This window comes from Pygocentrus nattereri, chromosome 16, assembly GCF_015220715.1.
Source record: "Pygocentrus nattereri isolate fPygNat1 chromosome 16, fPygNat1.pri, whole genome shotgun sequence".
NCBI lineage: Eukaryota > Metazoa > Chordata > Actinopteri > Characiformes > Serrasalmidae > Pygocentrus > Pygocentrus nattereri.
The window spans coordinates 32,868,491-32,888,620 of NC_051226.1; the positions used below are offsets into that span (position 1 = coordinate 32,868,491).

General features: G+C 42.4%; 1 protein-coding gene across 2 annotated transcripts in view; it reads right to left on the minus strand.

Moving 5' to 3' along the window:
* Positions 1-1,519: 1,519 nt before the first annotated feature.
* tmem38b (transmembrane protein 38B) overlaps positions 1,520-20,130 on the minus strand; it is a 49,576-nt gene continuing 30,965 nt past the window's right edge. For both annotated transcript variants that reach the window (XM_037546109.1, XM_017721058.2), the window contains 3 exons: positions 16,176-16,263; positions 9,077-9,194; positions 1,520-2,195 (listed from right to left, as the gene is read on the minus strand). In XM_037546109.1, the coding sequence (XP_037402006.1) occupies positions 1,956-2,195; positions 9,077-9,194; positions 16,176-16,263 (446 nt within the window). In that variant the 3' untranslated portion in view covers positions 1,520-1,955. The remainder of the gene's footprint in view (positions 2,196-9,076; positions 9,195-16,175; positions 16,264-20,130) is intronic.

Below are 20,130 nucleotides of genomic sequence, written 5' to 3' on the forward strand. Positions count from 1 at the left end.
CCTGCAGCTTAGACAGCGTCCTCCTCTCCGACACGGCCATTTGTTGAGTCTGTTGGCATCTGCCACCCTCAGCCTGCTTCCCCAGCATGCAACAGCATAGAGGATAGCACTCGCCACCACAGACTCATAGAAGATCCTGAGCATAGTCCGGCAGATATTGAAGGACCACAGGCGCCTCAGAAAATAGAGACGACTTTGGCCCTTCCTGTAGAGGGCGTCAGTGTTCTTAGCCCAGTCCAGTTTATTGTCAATAATTGTATGTAAAAGTATGATTCCCTGACATGGTTACTTAGTTAGTATCCAATTTTATTGGTCAACCATAGTTTATTGCAGTGCAGCAGTTACCATGGTCAATATATTCTCAAAAGATTCATGAAATCCAGAGAAATATCTGCATGAAGGAAAAGACCGAAAACCACAACTGAGTGCCTGTAACTTTTGATCTCTCTACGGGCACTACATTAAAAACGGCATGTTTCTGTGATGGATATCACCATGGCAGGAGCCACGTCAACAACGTCCAGAAATGCCGCCAACTTCTCTGGGCTCAAACTCATTTGACATGGACTGATACTCAGTGGAAAAGTGTTTTAGTCTGATGTGTCAACCTTTGAGATTGTTTATGGAAATAATGGATGTTGCGTTCTCAGAGCCAAAGAAGAAAAGGATCATCCAGATCCAGTGTCTAACATGATGTGGGGGAGTATTAGTGGGTAACCTGCACTTCTGTGAAAGCACCATTAATACTGAACACATTTTGGAGCAACATATGCTGCCTTTTAGACACCGTCTTTTTCAGGGACGTCAATGTTGATTTCAACATGATACACCAAGAAACACTGTACATGTTGCATCAGCATGACTGCTTCATCAGAGCATGCGGGTGTTACACTGACCTGCTTGCAGTCCAGAGCTGTCTGACATTGAAAAATGTTTGTCTTATTTAAGCTCAAAATATCACAACAAAGGTCTGTACAGTTGCACAGCTGAAGACCTGTGTAACGAAAGAATTGCAAAACCTTCTACTTTCAAAACTGGATTAGTTGGTGTCTTCAGCCCCCAATCGAATATTGTGTTATTAAAAATGTACAATACTGTGGTACTAGAGGTAAAACATCTAACACTATGTTTTTGTACTGTTTTCAAATTAATACAGTTCAAAATTACTGCCTTCTGTTTTTTATGTTTTTGCATTTTTATATTGCAGCAACTTTTTTCGAGGTAAGGTTTGTAAAAGAAGAAGAAAAAATAGTAACAGTACATATTCGAGTAGAATATGTAAACAATTGCATTTCCGATATCTCCACCCGATTTTTGTTCCCTCAAATACATGTATGAGGTATAGAAGTGCATTCTGTGTTTTTTCCATAAACTACAGATTAAGACTTGTGTGCCTGTTCAGTACAGAACATGTGTATTGTATGTGTCCCATTTGCGTCCAAAAGGCTGAGCACATCAGGTCTTAAGTGTTTAAGAAACTGCAAGATTTTAATGTTCAAAAAAGGCAAACTTGCAAAGGAACAGTGCAAACAATTTTATTTTTTTATATATATTTTCATTACAATTTCATTCATACTGGAAACAATGCAAAGTACAGCAAATATAGTACTTAAAATCATTACATTCTTAAGTGAGTTTTTTTTATATAAATAATATAAAATATAATCACAATTATAGATTTGTCTTTGTAAAATCAGAATTATTTCAGATTAAGAAATATATACAGATCCAAACCAAGTGTAGAGATAAAAACGTCCTGAAAGAGACTTTTGAAGCGCTGTCTTCAAACACTTCATTAAAGATTCAGCTGTAATGTTGCGAAAGTGCTGGCAACACATTAAGAGCGAGAAGGTACGGAGCTACATGAGGGAGTAATTCTAATGCTTTACTCCACCTGCTGAAAGTGTCGTAGAGAGAGAATCACAGTGGAGAGAGAGCCCAGAGGGAAGTGGGCACTAGTTGGTCTTTTTGGAGTTCTTGCTGTGGTCCTGTGCCTCTTCAGTTTGGGATGAGCCGTTGAGGACACTTGCATCTTTGCTCTCCGGGCGGGCGGGACAGGAAGGGGTCTGAGTTGGAGTGTGGCTCTGATTGGTCAGGGGAGCGTAGGTCAGGGGTCGAGCGAACAAGGTCTGGTAGAGGGCTGATTCCACCGGAGCGAAGGGTGATGAGGAGGAACCCATCAGCATCATCCGTGTCTGGCAGAAGGAAAAGGGGGAGAGAGTGAGAAAGAGAGAGAGAGAGAGAGAGAGAGAGAGAGAGAGAGAGAGAGAGAGAAAGAAAGAAAGAAAGAAAGAAAGAGAGACATACTAAACATTGAAATAAACATACAATTAATGCCAATAAATCAATCTGAATTTGAATTATACAAATAGAGAAAGACAGAGAGAGAGAGAGAGAGAGACAGAGAGAGAGAGAGAAAAGGAAGATCAAAGAATGAGATGTATACAGAGACACTGTAAAGAGAGAGTAAAGAGACTGTAGAAATTGTTGTAAGAGACGGAGACTGTACAGAGACTATAGTGAGAGGGAGAGAGACTGTAGAATGAGACCGTAGAGAGAGACTGAGTGAGGTAGAGACTGTAAACAGATTGAGAGAGAATGTAGAGAGACTGTAGAAAGAGGGAGAGAGACTGTAAAGAGAGGGTAGAGAGACTGTAGAGACTGTTGTAAGAGAGGGAGACTATAGAGAGAGACTGTAGAGAGACTACAGTGAGAGGGAGAGAGACTATAGAATGAAACTTTAGAGAGACTGTAGAGAGAGACACTGTAGATACTGTTGTAAGAGACAGAGACTGTAGAGAGACTATAGTAAGAGGGAGAGAGACTGTAGAATGAGACTGTAGAGAGAGACTGAGAGGTAGAGACTGTAAACAGATTGAGAGAGAATGTAGAGAGACTGGAGTAAGAGGGAGAAAGACTGTATAGAGAGGGCAGAGAGACTGTAGAGACTGTTGTAAGAGAGGGAGACTATAGAGAGAGACTGTAGAGAGACTATAGTGAGAGGGAGAGAGACTGTAGAATGAGACTGTAGAGAGAGACTGAGAGGTAGAGACTGTAAACAGATTGAGAGAGAATGTAGAGAGACTGCAGAAAGAGGGAGAGAGACTGTAAAGAGAGGGTAGAGAGACTGTAGAGACTGTTATGAGAGAGGGAGACTATAGAAAGAGACTGTAGAGAGACTATAGTGAGAGGGAGAGAGACTGTAGAATGAGACTGTAGAGAGAGGCTGAGAGAGTCAGACACTAAAGAGAGGGAGAGAAAATGTAGAGCGAGACAGAGGGAGAGAGACTGAGAGGGAGACACTGTAGAGAGAGGGAGAGAGACTAAAGAGAGACAGAGAGGCAGAGAGAGTATAGAGAAAGGGAGAGAGACTATAGAAAGGAGAGACAAAGAGCGAAAAGAGAAAGGAGAGATTGAAAGGAAAAAAGAATGAGATAGAGTAGAGAGAGCAGAGAGAGACTGTATATAGTAGAGAGAGATAGTCAGTATAGGTGGAGAGAGAAATGAGAAAAAAGAGACAGAGAATGTAGAGAGAGACACAATGGAGAAAGAGAGAGAAGGAGTCTGTAGAGGGAAAAAAACTGCAAGGAGAGAGAGAAACAGATAGAGAGAAGCACTGTAGAGAAAAAGAGACCGTAGAGAGAGACTGGCTGTGGAAATAAAGAGAGAGAGAAATGAAAAAGGAAAAGAGGGAAGAGGAAACAGAGAGGAGGAAGAGAAAGATAGACTGTAGAGAAAGAGAGACAGACTCTGGAGATTATAGAGAGACACAATAGAGAAAGAGAGACTGTAGAGAGAAGGAAGAGGAGAGACTTGGAGAGGAAGAGAGACAGTAAAGACAGCGAGGGAGAGAGAAAAGAAAGAGAAGAGGAGAGAAAGAGGAGAAGTCGAGAGAGAAATGGGAAAGAGGAAAAGGAGAATGACAAGGGGAGACAGAAAAAAGGGGAGATTGAGACTGTAGAGAGACACAACAGAGAAGGAGAGAGACTGTAGAGACAGACGAGAGTGAAAATGGGAACAGAGAGAGAGAAGAGGACAAATTGGAAGAGAAAGAGAGACAAAAGAGAGAGAGAGAGAAAGAGGAGAAAAGGATAAATAGACTGTAGAGAGAGGAGAGAAGAAAACAGACCAAAGAGAATTGAGAGACCTGCAAGGTAGAAAAGGAGAAAAAGAAATGGAGTGATAAAGGAGGAGTGCGGGGAGGAGAAAACACGAGTGAAGGAGAGAACAGAGAGCAAACGACAAAAAGAGGAAAAAATCCAAAGCGACTAATAGTGTTGTGTGTATGTATAAGTGTTGATTATAGACTTATACTGCGTTGTAATGGCATCAATAACCACTATAATACAGCAGTTAATATTAAAATTAGAAATAATTAGAGGAGTGAAAATGAGGAAGAAATGCCTTAAAGAAAGAGAAAATTCTTCAGAGTTATGGACCAAATAACATCCAGAGTTATTCTCCCATATGGACCAAAAAAAAATGAACATGTATTTTTATATTTCTTTATATTTCAAATGCATCGCAGTCAATGCTGAAATACATTCCAAACACTCAAATATGTTGCAGAATATACTATATTTTAACCAAATAGACTTTAAAATAAATTTATTTCAAAATGTAATATGTGAAATATTACACAGAGACGCATATAAATGTATGTAAATGTGTTTATCAAATGCACCTGAAAATGTACGAAAGCAGCCAAAATCCTGTATAACGCACTTCACAGTCTGATACCTTTAGAAATGAATTTGTGTTCCAGTATCTTCATTTTAAATACAACCAAATGAACCTCTAACAAGACAGAAGCGAGTGTTGTAGGTATCGACGCCCTGAAAATGCAGTTATGATTTGATATCTTGTGTATTTGAAACACACTGTGTCTGAGAGTCTCACTGCAGACGTACATGGTTAATGTAAAGTGCAGTGCAGATCACAGAAGTCGGTACAGTCAGTAACCGAACAAATATAATAAATGCATATTTAACAAATACATTTTTTGGAATCTGTTTGTTTTCCATATGGGCTGAGCAGCTGGAACAGAAGGCCTTTAGCTCTTTGTTCACTTTCACACACTGTAAACATCCCACATCTCTCCAGCCTGCAGCTCCAAGGCTCACATCATTTTAAGTCAGTAAAAAAGTGTAAATGTAGGTTTGGGAAAAAAAAAAACACCAAAAAAAAAAACAACATCTTAACTATGCGGAGAGGGAGAAGGGAGGTCAAAGTACACCCGCTCGTTTCTCAGGTAACGGAGAGACGGCGCTCTAAAAATAGCGATAAGGCAGCCAGAGATGAGGTAATGCCTTGTTAAGAGCAGGAGATTTTGCTCGGTTTAAGACGAGTGATGCAATTAGACGAAAATGATGCAAAAGACGAGTGAAAGCTGTAACAGCGAGGACGGGTGACTCATAGCGATGGCACGAGCACATCAGCGAGATCACACGTAAAAGAGAAGATCAGACGGGATGAAGCGGAATGAAATATAAGGCAGCGGTTCGGTATCGCTCCGATAACAGCAATAACACCGTCCGCTCTGAACTGACGTGAAATAATCATTAGAAGACGGATGGTTCTGGTCCTAAAATCGGATTGGCTGAGCTTTGAGTTGGAAGCCATTGTAAATTACAACATGCATCACTGCCTCACCTCACGAAACAGCGTTGTGCTGTTAATGGAATGATCTTTGACTCTAATGCTGCTCACATGGACCATCAAGTGCACTGAGGAAGGTACACTCTATTGCCAAAAGTATTCGCTCGTCTGCCTTCACACGCATATGAACTTGAGTGACATCCCTCTCTTAATCCATAAGGTTTAATATGATGTCGGCCCACCCTTTGCAGCTATAACGGCTTTAACTCTTCTGGGAAGGCTTTCCACAAGGTTTATTAGTTGATTAGTGTAGTGGTTAGGTGGTTGATTAGTGTAGTGGTTAACACCTCTGCCTTCTACACTGTAGACTGGGGTTCAATCCCCACCTGGGTGAACACCCTACACTATACCAATAAGGGTCCTTGGGCAAGACTCCTAACACCACCTTGGCCCCCCCTGTGTAAAATGATCAAGTTGTAAGTCGCTCTGGATAAGAGTGTCAGCAAAATGCCGTAAATGTTTAGGAGTGTGCTTATGGGAATTTATGACCGTTCGTCCAGAAGCACATTTGTAAGGTCAGACACTGATGTTGGACGAGAAGGCCTGGCTCACAGTCTCCGCTCTAATTCATCCCAAAGGTGTTCTATTGGGTTGAGGTCAGGACTCTACGCAGGCCAGGCAAGTTCTTCCACACCAAACTCGCTCATTCATGTCTTTATGGACCTCGCTTTGTGCACTTGTGCGCAGTCATGTTGGAACAGGAAGGGGCCGTCCCAAACTGTTCCCACAAAGTTGGGAGCATGAAATTGTCCAAAATCTCTTGGTGCTGAAGCATTAAGAGCTCGTTTCACTGGAACTAAGGGGCCGAGCCCAACTCTTGAAAAACAACCCCACACCATAATCCCCCCTCCACCAAACTTTACACTTTGCACAGTGCAGGCAGACAAGTACCGTTCTCTTGGCAACCACCAAAACCAGACTTGTCTATCGGATTGCCAGACGGAGAAGTGTGATGGGTCACTCCAGAGAACATGTCTCCACTGCTCTAGAGTCCAGTGGTGGCACTTTACACCACTGCATTCAACGTGTTGCATTGTGCTTGGTGATGTAAGGCTTGGATGAAGCTGCTCAGCCATGTAAACCCATTCCATGAAGCTCTCTACGCTGTTCTTGAGCTGATGTGAAGGCCACATGAAGTCTCTAGTGATTGACTCTGCAGAAAGTTGGTGACCTCTGCTCACTATGCACCTCAGCATCCGCTGATCCTGCTCTGTCATACACTGAAAAGTTGACTGTGGAATATTTAGTAGTGAAGAAATTTCATGACTGAACTTGTTCCACAGGTGGCGTCCTATCACTGTCTTCTTCTTCTTCTTTTGGCTGCTCCCTTCAGGGGTTGCCACAGCGGATCATCTGCCTCCATCTTGCCCTATCCACTGCCTCCTCTACTTTTACACCAACCATCTCCATGTCCACCTTCACTACATCCATAAACCTTCTCTGAGGTCTACCTCTTCTCCTTCTACCCGGCAGCTCCACCTCGAGCATTCTTTGACCAATATATCCACTATTCCTCCTCAACACATGTCCAAACCATCTCAACCTGGCCACTCTGGCTTTATCTCCAAACTGCTCCACCTTCATTGTCCCTCTGATCTGCTCATTTCTAATCTTGTCCATCCTTGTCACTCCCAACGAAAATTTCAGCATCTTCATCTCCGCCACCTCCAGCTCAGCTTCCTGTCTTTTAGACAGAGCCACAGTCTCCAAACCATACATCATAGCAGGACGCACTACTGTCTAGTAAACCTTCCCTTTCACTCTTGCTGCTATCCTTCTGTCACACTTCAACCCTGACACCCGTCTCCACCCACTCCATCCTGCCTGCACCCATATATATATATATATACACACACACCAAGTAGCAACTTCACCTCCTTGTATCTGGACTCCACCAGCATTGCTGTGTCTGATCTACTCAGACCAGCGCAACACACACTAATACAGCACCACGTCAGTGTCACTGCAGTGCTGAGAATGACCTACCACTCAAATTATACCTGCTCTGTGTGGGTAATGACCACTGAAGAACAGAATAACAACGTATGCAGAGAAACAGATGGACTAGTCTGTAACTACAGAACTACAATGTGAAACTATATGGTCAGTGGAGCTGATAAAATGGTCAGTGAATGCAGACAGAAGGAGGTGGACTTAATGAGGGAGCTAGTTGGTGTTTATATATACACTAGGGGTGGGAATCTCTTACTGTGTCAGTAAAATATCTTTAAACGGGACATATGCAACATAGTGCGAAAGCCCTGATTCTGAGAACTGGCGAGCAGATTGCAGGTCATATAGCCACGCAGTCTCACCTGGCTAGTAGTGAATGAAAAGGCAAAGAGAGAGATTTAAGACGAAAGTTTGGTGATGAATGGACTTTTATATGATGAATGGACACATTTATAAGCAGTGCAGTTGGTTTCCTGGAACGTTAAATCTGCAACGAGAGACTGTCAAACACTAGAAAGTTGTGAAGATGAAGTCGCTTCTCTTTCGAATTTTACGGTTCCACATTAGATGGTGCCGCATTTACATTTGGAGCAGGACAATTCGAACAAGAAGCTGGAGAATGAAAAGCGACTCGTAAAACAGTTGAACTTTGAGAGACATTTTACAAGGAACTGATCTACTTTTAAGGAAAGTTTCCTGGCGGAGATGGGAGGAAAGGGACTATAGCTAAAGAAAAAGCAGAGCAAAGTAAGTCTGCGTTTTCGTTTATATTGTTTAGACTATTCTAGGACATCAGCCTACACTGAGACATACTGGACATTAGATGTTGTGGCTATATAATATGTGGATTTTTGTTGAAAGGACAAAATGGATCTTCTAAGCATTTGGGTTGTCGACTCCTGACCTAACCTGGCTTTTAATGCACAGGGTGTCGGATTTCTCGCTCATCCAGTGTGTTTTTTGTTACGTGGCGCCACATACTGTATGGGCGCTGCACTTACCCACTTCTAAGTTCCGCCCTTTGCGTTCCATCAACGTTCCGTTATAAATTAAATAATTAGAAAATCGATTTTTGACATTTGTGAATCGATTCAGAATCATTAATATCTGCATTGTCATGTATCTAAGAATTGATTTTTCCTACCACCCCTAATATACACACATATACATACACACACATTTTTCATTTGCTCTAAAATGTTCACATACTGTGCTAATGACTACGCTGCTGTTTTTAGCTAAGCTAGTGTAGTTTTGTTCATGTGCTTAGCAACATGTTAATTTGGTGGAGTACTTTACATGTTAGCTGCATTAGCCTTGCAGCTCCAGTGTTCAACTAAAGAAGCAAACTTCAGACACCAAACATGTCTTGGCTGACATTTGGGGTTGATATTCAACAAACTATTCCTCTATTACTACATAAATACGTACTGTAATGAAAAGTGTTTATGGTATCAATACAGACCTTGTTGACGACAATGAAGACAGTGTAGAGGAGCATGAGTTCGGGCGTCTGCAGGGGGAGGTAGCGACACTGCTGCAGGGAGAACAGCACCGCTCCGATCAGAGTCACCTTCGTTGGGCTGCCGGCACACAAGGATCAAAGGTGAGGTAAGTTCTAATGTTCTGTAACAGTCATAAATCCCTGGTTATGGTTATGCTGTTTTAGTTACTGTGCATAAGCAGGACTGATATATGGAAATGAGAGAGGGGAACTGTCAGGGGCTTCCAGGCCTAATTATTTCTATGAAATAAAATAAGTGCATCTTTAATTCTGTACTTTTACATTCATTTTTATTAAATAGAATTATTACGGTTGTTGTATTGAAACTGCAGTATTACTCTCATTTATTCTGTTAACAACAGAAAATTTTCAATCAGGATTTTTTTCTCCATGGTATCTAAAAAAAAAAATTACATCAAAACAATCTAACTGCTCACCATGTGGCCATGAGGGACAGGGATGAAGCCTCACCTCCTGCTCTAAAATGCAGGGGCATGCCAAAAATAAGGCTCTGCCTACAGACTAAAACTCTGTGTTTTGGTAGTGACATGAAAACGTTTTTTTTTTAAAGTTTTTTATTAAAAATGGATTATTTAGAGGTGTAAATTTAGGGCTTAGGGTTTGAGACTCCTTATGTTTTGCTTATTACTATCGCTATTAATGCCTTGGGTTTAAATAGAAAGGATCAAATTCCTTGTAAACATCTAAGCATCATCATAATCACCATCGTTAACCACTAGTCCAGATAGGGTTGCGGTAGCAGATGAGAGAGCAGAGAATCCCAGACTACCCTGTCCCCCGCAGCTTCCTCCAGCTCATTTCCAGGGACCCCAAGCCGCTCCTTGGCCAACTTGGAGATATAATCCCTCCAGCGGGTCCTAAGATGACCCCAGGATCTTGTCCCGGTAGGCCGTTCCTGGTACCGGTAGGCCGTTCCTGGTACCAGGAGGCGTCCAGGAGGCATCTGGATCAGATGCCCGAACCACCTCAGCTGGCTTCTCTCAATGCAGAGGAGTAGCTGCTCTACTCTGAGCTCCTCCTGGATGACCCAGCTCCTCACTCTATCAAATAGAATGTAGCCCACCACCCTACGAAGAAAGCTCATTTCTGCCACTTGTGTTTATGATCTCATTCTTTCGATCATTACTGACAGCTCATAGGTGAGGGTTGGGATGTAGACCGACCGGTAAACATTGAGCTTCGCCTTTTGGCTCAGCTCCCTCCTCACCACTACAGTCCAATACAGTGACCACATTACTACTGCCGCCTGTCCCAGCCTGCAGCTGATCTCACAATCCCTCTTCCCATCACCCGGGAATAAGCCTGCAAGATACTTAAACTCCTTCACGTGGGTCAGGTCCTTTTCCCTTACCTGGAGTGGGAATGTCACCCTTTTCCCGGGCTAAGACCATGGACTTAGAGGTGCTGACCCGCTTCACACTCAACTGCAAACTGCTCCAGCAAGCACTGGAGGCATCCGTGTGATTCAGCCGAAAGAACATCATCATCTGCAAATAGCAGAGACGCCACACTCCGGCCTCCACACATAATGCCCTCCTGACCCCGGCTGCGCCCTGACACTCTGTCCATGAATATCACAAACAGGAGTAGAGACAGGGCACAACACTGGTGGAGTCCAACGCTAACACTGAAAGAGTCTGACTTGATGCCGAGTATATGAACACAGCTCTCACTCTGCGAGTACAGAGATTGGATGGTCCGGAGTAGTAACCCCAACACCCCATACTCCCGGAGAACCTCCCACAAAATATCTCGGGGAACACGGTCATAAGCCTTCTCCAAGCCCACAAAAGACATGTAGACTGGGTTGGCAAACTCCCAGCTTTGAGAGGGTGAAAAGCTGGTCCATTGTTCCACAGCTGGGACGGAATCCACATTGTTCCTCCTCAATCTGAGGTTCAACTATCGGTCGGAGTCTCCTTTCCAGTACCTTGGCATAGACTTTCCCAGGGAGGCTAAGCAGTGTAACACCCTGATATTTGGTGCACACCCTCCGGTCCCCCTTTTTAAAAATAGGGACCCCCACCCTGGTCTGCCAGTCCATGGGTACTGTTCCCGAGGTCCATGCAATTTTGCAGAGGTGTGTTAGCCATGACAGCCCCACAATATCCAGAGCCTTAAGCATCTCTGGACGAATCTCATCCACCCCCTGTGCCTTGCCACTGAAGAGCTTACCAACCACCTCAGTGACCTCCACCAGGGAAATGGAACTTGACACACCAGAAGCCTCTGGCCCTGACTCCTGTGACAGAGGACGTCTCCCAGATTAAGGAGTTCCTCAAAGTGCTCCTTCCATCGACCGACAATATTCTCATTTGAAGTCAGAGTTTCTCCACTCTTGCTGAATACAGCTTGGGCACAGCCACACCGACCACTCCTGCATCGCCGGACAACTGTCCAGAACCTCCTTGAGGCCGAATGAAAGTCTTTTCACCAAACTCCTCCCACGCCCTGGATTTTGCTTCTGCCACCATTGCGGCTGCCACCTTTTTTTTTGTGCCTGTCGGTACCTATCTGCTGAATTGGGAGTCCTACAGGCCAACCAGTCCCTACAGGCCTCTTTCTTCAGCTTGACGGCCTCCCTCACCACCAGTGTCCACCAAGAGGTTCTTGGGTTACCGCCCCGACAGGCACCCACAAGCTTCTGGCCACAGCTACGCCTGGCAGCTTCCACAATGGAGGTTTTGAGCTCTCCCGGAGGTTGGAGTTGAAATCATTCCGAACAGGGTCCTCTGACGGTTGTTCCCAGCACACCCTATTCTACACACACTATTCGCTTGGGCCTACCGGGTCTGACCACCAATCCTGGCTCCAGGGGTAGGTCCCGGTGACCCTCTCCAGGGCAGGGTAAACGATTTTCTGTCTGTTGTGCATCTAAGCACTGAATACATAATTGTGTCCTAAAAACATTTTTACAGTGGCAGTGGAGTTTGAACTAATTCAGTAGAATGGTGTAAAATGGTCCATGTACCAATGCTAGCTACTCAAACTGTAGCCTTATAATGCCAAAGCCTCCAAAACTACCACACTGGATGAAGCACGCTGGTTTGCATGGGTTATTCAGGGTGAGGTAACCAGTTTTATGGTGTCAGTTAAATTTTCAGCAGAGCTTGCATGTACTAGCATTCATATTTCCACCCTCCAACAACCTCATAATTAAGAGGATGCAGTGATATTCTGGGGGAGTGTATGTATGTAATGTCACTACCTCCTGCTAGGCCACTCCCAGCCTCTTGGGGGAGAAAGAGAACTAAACTGACCTGATTAGGACTGACTGCTGTCAGCTGTTGAGCTCTGTATTTAAGGAGAACTCACACACAGCTCTCTCTGCTTAGTCTTGAGTTCATGCTGCAATGTGCATGTCTGTCTGACTAAGCTGGTAATGTTGGTTCTCATGCAAGTCTTGGGTTTAATGATGCTCAGTGTTTACTAAGTAAATATTTCAGGGCAAGTGTAGAAAATAAATAAAGAAGGAGGTATTCATTTTAAGATATCTAGACACTGGGTTTTCCATTTTTCTCAGTTAACCTTTAAATTCAGCACTGCTGTTATCCTATTCAATGGTGGTTCAATTCCAGTTTTGACTTCTCTTGAGTCTCCGAGGTGCAAGTCTATGTTCGATCTCAAGTTTCTGAAGAGTCAGAGTTGAGTAAAAACAAACATATCAGTGCTAGCTAGCATGTTATCCGAACTATGATCTAACCAACCTATCATAGGTGTTATACTCTTTTTCTTTTTAAATGACACATTGAACATACTGAACCTCACCGTGACCTGTAAGAGAATAGCATGACAACTACAATGCTGATGGACAGAGATGCAAACATTAGGCCAGAAAAGGTTCTGCTTCCAGCATCAAGTCCTGTGCATGTTTTTTTCTCTGGCAAAACTACTTTGCTGCTGAGTATGATTCAAGCTGCATGTCAATCAACTTTGAGTCCATCTGTCAGTCTCTAGTAGGAATAAAGGTGGTCACTTTTAATATAGTGCTCAACCAAAATCTTATTTTATTACTAGAAAATAAGTGCAAAGATCTGGGACCAATTTTCAAAGTTTGCATACAAACAACTTGTCCACGAATCTGAGGTTAATTTGCTTTAGTTTAGCTAAATAGCATCTGTGCAGGATGGGGCAGCATCATCACTGCTGCATTCCTTCGCGTTTCCTTCTCTAAATGCCATCCACACACAAAACCATGACAACAGGCGTCATCAGCAGCGGCGAGGAGACGGAGACAAAAATCAATACAAAAAGCAATTATTGTACCTGCAAAAGAGAGCTGTTCATTCAGTAACTATCATACTGCAACAAAGTGAGAACAGCAAGAAAAAAGGACATAGTGGGCAAGCTATCAAAAGCTGCAGGTCGCCTGCTTGGTGTGAACGACCCAGCATGGAAAAACAAGCTGCGCTGATGCACGGACCAGCCTTTTAGTTATGTCTTTATCCATGAAAATGGAGCTAAACGAGTTCTCCACTGCTCACTTTGGGAGGTCTGAGGCATATTTAGTGCTGAAAAATGAACTGTCATGGTCGTGCAGTGCTCAGAGACTTGCTAAGTCCAGTGAAATGGATCCACTTCTGGTGCTGTGCCCTGAACATTTGAACTTGTACACTGTTTACAGGGCTCTGCGAGGGTCCTTTTGGCAATGTGCATGCTTAAACAGTTATTTGCATGGTGAAATGGTTCCTCAGACTGATGGACAACGTGTTGTTTATGGTTACATATAGAACAAGCTTGAAGATGAACTTTTGCTGCTACGTAGAACCATACACAACACATTCCGCATCAGTCCGAATAACCGTTTCACCATGCAGAGAACAACTTAAAGCATGAAAGGTTCTGAGTGTTCACAGTTCTTTGTCTTTACTAGAGAATCTGTAAAGAACCTTAGTGCTCATTAAGGAGCTGTATGCTAATGCATTGGTTACAGTTATCCTCAACACTCTTCAGGAGTTTCATGGTCATCAAAGTGTTTTTCTTGGTATGAAGAGCAGATCTTGCCAAAATAACGATTAACTATTAAGTATTTTAGTGATTTACTATTGTCTTGCCCTGTCCTGGTCTTTATGGTTTAGCCCTGCTTTTGTCATTGCCGCCTTGTCATCTGTCTCACCTGTCTGTTGTCTGTAGCCCTGCCCTCACATTAGTCCTAGGTGTTTCCGGTCTGTTCTGTGTGTTTCTATACCCCTGCTTGTTTGCTTGGTGTTTTGTTCTCTCAGGCCCTGTGTTTTGGTTACATATCGTCTGCTTTCTAGCTTTTTAGTCACCTTTTGTTTTCATGAATTTTTAATAAAACCAAGGAGTTACACTTGCATCCTCCTTCAGTGTTGCAAGGGCGATGTAATCAGATATAGTCAATGGCAACTGATTTGCTGTTAAACAGCTTGTAAATTTGTTAAGAAATTGGGGGACTTTCAAGTGCTTTTGGCAGCTGTTCTACAGAGTTATTGCAAACTAATAAAGAAAACAAACAATGTATGAAAAAGTCTCTGAAGTACAAAGTAAAGCTATTACAACATTCAACTAGTAAAACTATAGTTCATAATGCACAATATGCCAAACTACTGCGTAATGCAGATGTGAATTTTTGATAACTGATTTTTATTTATTTTATTTTTTTTTTAGATATACATTTCTCATTCTATACTAGTTTGTTATACAGTGTAGCAGAATTATGCAGTACTGCAGATTTAAATATAATTTCTGTTAAAAACATATTGAAAGATTAGGCATCCTCACACTTTTGACAGTGTCAAAGCTTGGAGTTTGAAGCAGCTGTGTCTGACTCGAGTCCTCGCAGCCCACCACTCCGCAGACCTCAGAGTTCTGTCTTGTTAATCACACCTGATACAGCTCATCAGCAAATGGCAAGGCCTTCATGAGCTGAATACAGAGCATTTAGGCCCTGTCAAACTAGTGTTTTCTTAGACCATTGGTGGTACTGCTTTGGCTGCACCAGTCAGTGATTCGCTATATGGCCACCAGAGGTCTCACTCCCCGGAGTACTAGCCTTCTTCCAACTGAACCACCTGTACCTCATTTCAGTAATCAGCCACTGCTTAAATACCCCATCCTTGCAGCCAAGTGGTGTGAAGTATTGCCAGTTCATTTGTGTCTGCATATGAAGTGTTTTGTAAGGTCTACCTGGCTCATGTTTTTGACTCTCTGTCTGGACTTTTGGATTTTGTTTTTGCCTCTTTGTAGTGGATACTTGGTTTTCTGATGGATTTGCTATACCTTTTTGACCGCAAGTTTTGGATTGCCCATTCTTACATTAAATCTGCATAAGGATCCTTCTTCAGTTTCTGAGTCTGCTTTGTCACAGCACTGACCTCTGAAGGGGTGGTGCTTCATATAACAGCACTGAAGAAACAAAATGAAGGAACTGCTAAATTTTGCAGTAACTTTTTACCATTTATTCCTCGCTACCTGTACATAAACATACAGAAGTGTGACTACGATAGTCACTTGGAATGGTATTAGATGATATATCTTTACTTTTAGTTGTTTTTTACAGGTTTTTTGTAGGTGGTAGGTGAGTGGGCCAGCTTGCAAATTGCTAAGTGCTCTTTGGCTAAGTGCAGCTGAACACAGCAGCCATCCCACTGCCATCAGTCATGACTGATATCTACACTTTTCATGCTTAAATTTGTAAGCACACAATTATCAAATATAATTTGTTTACTTTAGTGTGGGATGTGTGGGTTTTTTTTTTGCCTGTTTAACAACAAACTGTTTATGGTTTGTTGGCTAACTGGATTTGGATCTAGACAAAGGAAAACTAATCTCCACTGAGCTGTGGCCTGGAAGGAACCAAGCCTAACATGGTTTAGAGCAGAAGTGTCCAATCTTGGTCCTGAGATCTACCATCCTGGAGAGTTCAGATCCGACACACTTGCCTCTAATATTCAGATGCCTCTGAAGGCCTTCATTACCTGGATCAGGCATGTCTGATTAGGTTTGGACTTGGTAGATCTCAGGACCTGGATTGGCCACCCCTGGTTTGTTTGTGGAGTTTAAATCTCCATGAACTCACTATGACATCTTCAGCAGCTCGTTGGTCTCCGGTTTCCAGACGCCTCGAACCAGCTGCTCAAAATTGCTTATAAGACCACCACCAGCACCTAACAAGAGACAGAGATATACGGATGAAGAACACATATACAAATCCAGGAAGCATCTGAAACCCATTTTAGGTTTGGAGAAAAAGTCTGTACTGTCCGTTCCATATTTAAATCGCAACATTAACTGAATTAGACCTGCCTAAGTGAAAACAATATTAGGCTCATTAAGCACATTAAGTGCATTCTGTACATTATAAATTTTGTGGCACAACATCCTGCTGCCACTCTGCCATTTCCAAAACACACTCTGGGCCTTTAGGGAAAGTTTATCTACACTCTATATCATACAAACAAAGCATTATAGTTGCTGCTATTAGCAAAGCGTAGTTAATTAGATAGAAAATGTTCCACTGGAATGACCCAATGTAACAAAGACTGTTTTACCCAAGAACTGCTAAGACTGCTTTAACAGATCATATGAAACCTCATCAGCATCGTCATCATGAAGCCTCTTTCTTCAATACATTGAGCATGGAGTGAGACAAAGTTTAAAGAAAATGTTGCGTAAGAAACTGATTTCATTAGGGCTGTCAGAGTTAACGTGGTAATAATGTGTTAACGTGATAAATTATAAAACCTATTTAAACTCATTTTTCTATCAAACCATTCATAGTGGCTCAGGCTGAAGCCCAGCTACTGTATGTTGCTCGGATAGAATCCGTGATGGAAGTGCTTTCGTTCAAATACAGCTTTTAAAGTGAAACCTTCAGGAAACCTTGACCGAGATCTAGGGAGAAATCAACAATCAGCAAACTAACAAAATTAACAGTGAACTGGAGCTCCGATTCCCCTCCAGGTCCTCCACTACAACAAGAACCCACAAGCTGTATGAATGAGAGCGAGAAGCTACAATCACACAGGAGCTGAACCACTGACCGTATATGTGGTATTGCTGTTGTCGGAACAAAACCTCACATCTCGAAAGAACTTTACAGGAGAAGCAAAAAACCTACTTTACTTTTAATGTAAGTCAATGGAACTAGACATTATTCAAAGTGATTTTGAGCAGTTTGTTTTGGTTCAATCATCATGAAATTTACACACAACATAAAGATCAATAGGTGCTTCCAAAACATTTAAAAACTGAAAAATGATAAAAAATGGAGATACAATTTTTTGTTCCAATAGCAGCGATATATGATTTATACACTCACTGGTCATGACACCCCTAAAATGTTCACATCTCACCCCTTCTTCTAAATGAAGCTGATCAGTCAAGACATTTGATGTCCAAAATCTGTCTAAATCTATAAATTGTATTAAAGTACACTGCATATTTAAAAACAGCATCCATTTTGATTCCTGTACAACTTCAAGAGTTTTGACTCTTGGTTCATTGACTAAATCTGGAGTAAGCAGACAATTGAATACATTTTTCACTGAACTATTCCTTCAATAAATGAGACAGAAAACAGGCAACGTATTCATCATAATCGCCATCACACTGCTGCTTCTGATCAATAGTGTCGACACAGAGTAAGACTGAGTTTAAAGAAAGCAGCTGGCAGTAAACAGCAGTAATCATTCTTACACAACAGCAAACTGTCGAAGTGCTTTGTTATCTCAAAGGTGCTCTTTGTGATTGTGCTTCTAATCAAAACAGATTTCTTTGTTTGAGTTACACACATTTCTGTTTGCGATTTGAAGGGCATACAAGGGCATTTGTGGATGGTTTTTCCTCGTAAGGAGGATTTATATAGTATTACAATATTGTATAATTCAGTTGAAAGTAAACTTTAAGTTACCCTAAGTAAAGGGTCTTTAGCTGGTGTCTTCAAATCACGTCAAATTAGCTTCATAATAAAAGTTGGGACAGGGGCGTGTTTACCACTGTGTTACATCACCTTTCCTTTTAGCAACACTCAATAAGCGTTTGGGAACTGAGGACACTAATTGTTGAAGCTTTGTAGGTGGAATTCTTTTCCATTCTTGCTTGATGTACAACTTCAGTTGCTCAACAGTCCGGGGTCTCCGTTGTCGTATTTTGCACTTCATAATGCGCCACACATTTTCAATGGGAGACAGGTCTGGACTGCGGGCAGGCCAGTCTAGTACCTGCACTCTTTTACTACGAAGCCACGCTGTTGTAACACGTGCAGAATGTGGCTTGGCATTGTCTTGCTGAAATAAGCAGGGATCTCCCTGAAAAAGACGTTGCTTGGATGGCAGCAGATGTTGCTCCAAAACCTGTATGTACCTTTCAGCATTAATGGTGCCTTCACAGATGTGCAAGTTCCCCACGCCATGGGCACTAATACACCCCCACACCATCAGAGATGCTGGCTTTTGAATTTTGCACTGATAACAATCTGTACAGTCCTTTTCCTCTTTGGCCCAGAGGACACGACATCCATGATTTCCAAAAACATTTGAAATGTGGACGCGTCAGGCCACAGGACACTTTTCCACTCTGCGTCAGTCCATCTCAGATGAGCTCGGGCCCAGAGAAGCCGGCAGTGTTTCTGGGTGTTGTTGATATATGGCTTTCGCTTTGCATGGCAGAGTTTTAACTTGCACTTGTAGATGGAGCGATGAACTGTGTTCACTGATAGTGGTTTTCTGAAGTGTTCCTGAGCCCATGTGGGAATATCCATTACAGAATGATGTCGGTTTTTAATGCAGTGCCGCCTGAGGGATCAAAGGTCACGGGCATTCAATGTTGGTTTTCTGCCTTGACGCTTACTTGCAGAGATTTCTCCAGATTCTCTGAATCTTTTGATGATATTATGGACTGTAGATGATGAAATCCCTAAATTCCATATTTCCATATCGCAATTGCATGTTGAGAAACTGTTGGACTATTTGCTCACGCAGTTGTTCACAAAGTGGATGCTCCCTTTCAGGGATGCTCCCTTTATACCCAATCATGACACTCACCTGCTTCTAATTAACCTGTTCACCTGTGGAATGTTCCAAACAGGTGTTTTTTGAGCATTGCTCAACTTTTCCAGTCTTCTGTTGCCCCTGTCCCAACTTCTTTGGAACGTGTTGCAGGCATCAAAATCAAAATGAGTGAATATTTGCAAAAAACCAAGTTTATCTGTTTGAACATTAAATATCTTGTCTTTGTAGTGTATTCAATTGAATATAGGTTGAAAAGGATTTGCAAATCATCGTATTCTGTTTTTGTTTTACACAACGTCCCAACTTCATTGGAATTGGGGTTGTACAAATCACGCTTTTGTACAATATGAACACTATGGATTACACTGCCAATTTTGATGTTTCTATGTACAAATAACAGAAATCGTGAGTATAATCTGTAGCATCCATATGCCTGAGTTACCCACTTGTGTGCAAAGAGGAGTTGGATTCTGTCAGGGAGTCAGGATTCAGCACAACGCTGGCAAAGATGACATCAGAAGAAAAAGAGCTGTGCAGTCCTCACCCTCAGATACTGCTGCCACTGCTAATCATATACTAATCAAATTAACCACTGCCCCACCTGTTTTCCCGCTTTGTACTATAATACTTTATACTAACAATGTTTGCTATCCCATGTCAACCAGAGGAGGATTGGTTCCCCTTGTGAGTCTTGGTTCCTCTCAAGGTTTCTTCTTGTCCTTAGGGAGTTTTTCCTTGCCACTGTTGCCACTCATGGGGGCTTGGACCCAGATTTTTCTTTTTCTTTCTGTAACACTGATTGTTCTGTAAAGCTGCTTTGTGACAACACCTGTTGTAAAAAGTGCTATATAAATAAACTTTGCTTGCTTGCTTGCTTGCCCTGTCAACTTACAAGGTAGAGTAACATTACAGGACTTGATTACAGGAGGTTACAAACTTTTATGGCTTATTTGGTGTGAGATTGACAGACTGACCAAAGTTTCTGGCCGTGAAATGAATTTACTTCTTTGCAAGCCTGAACTG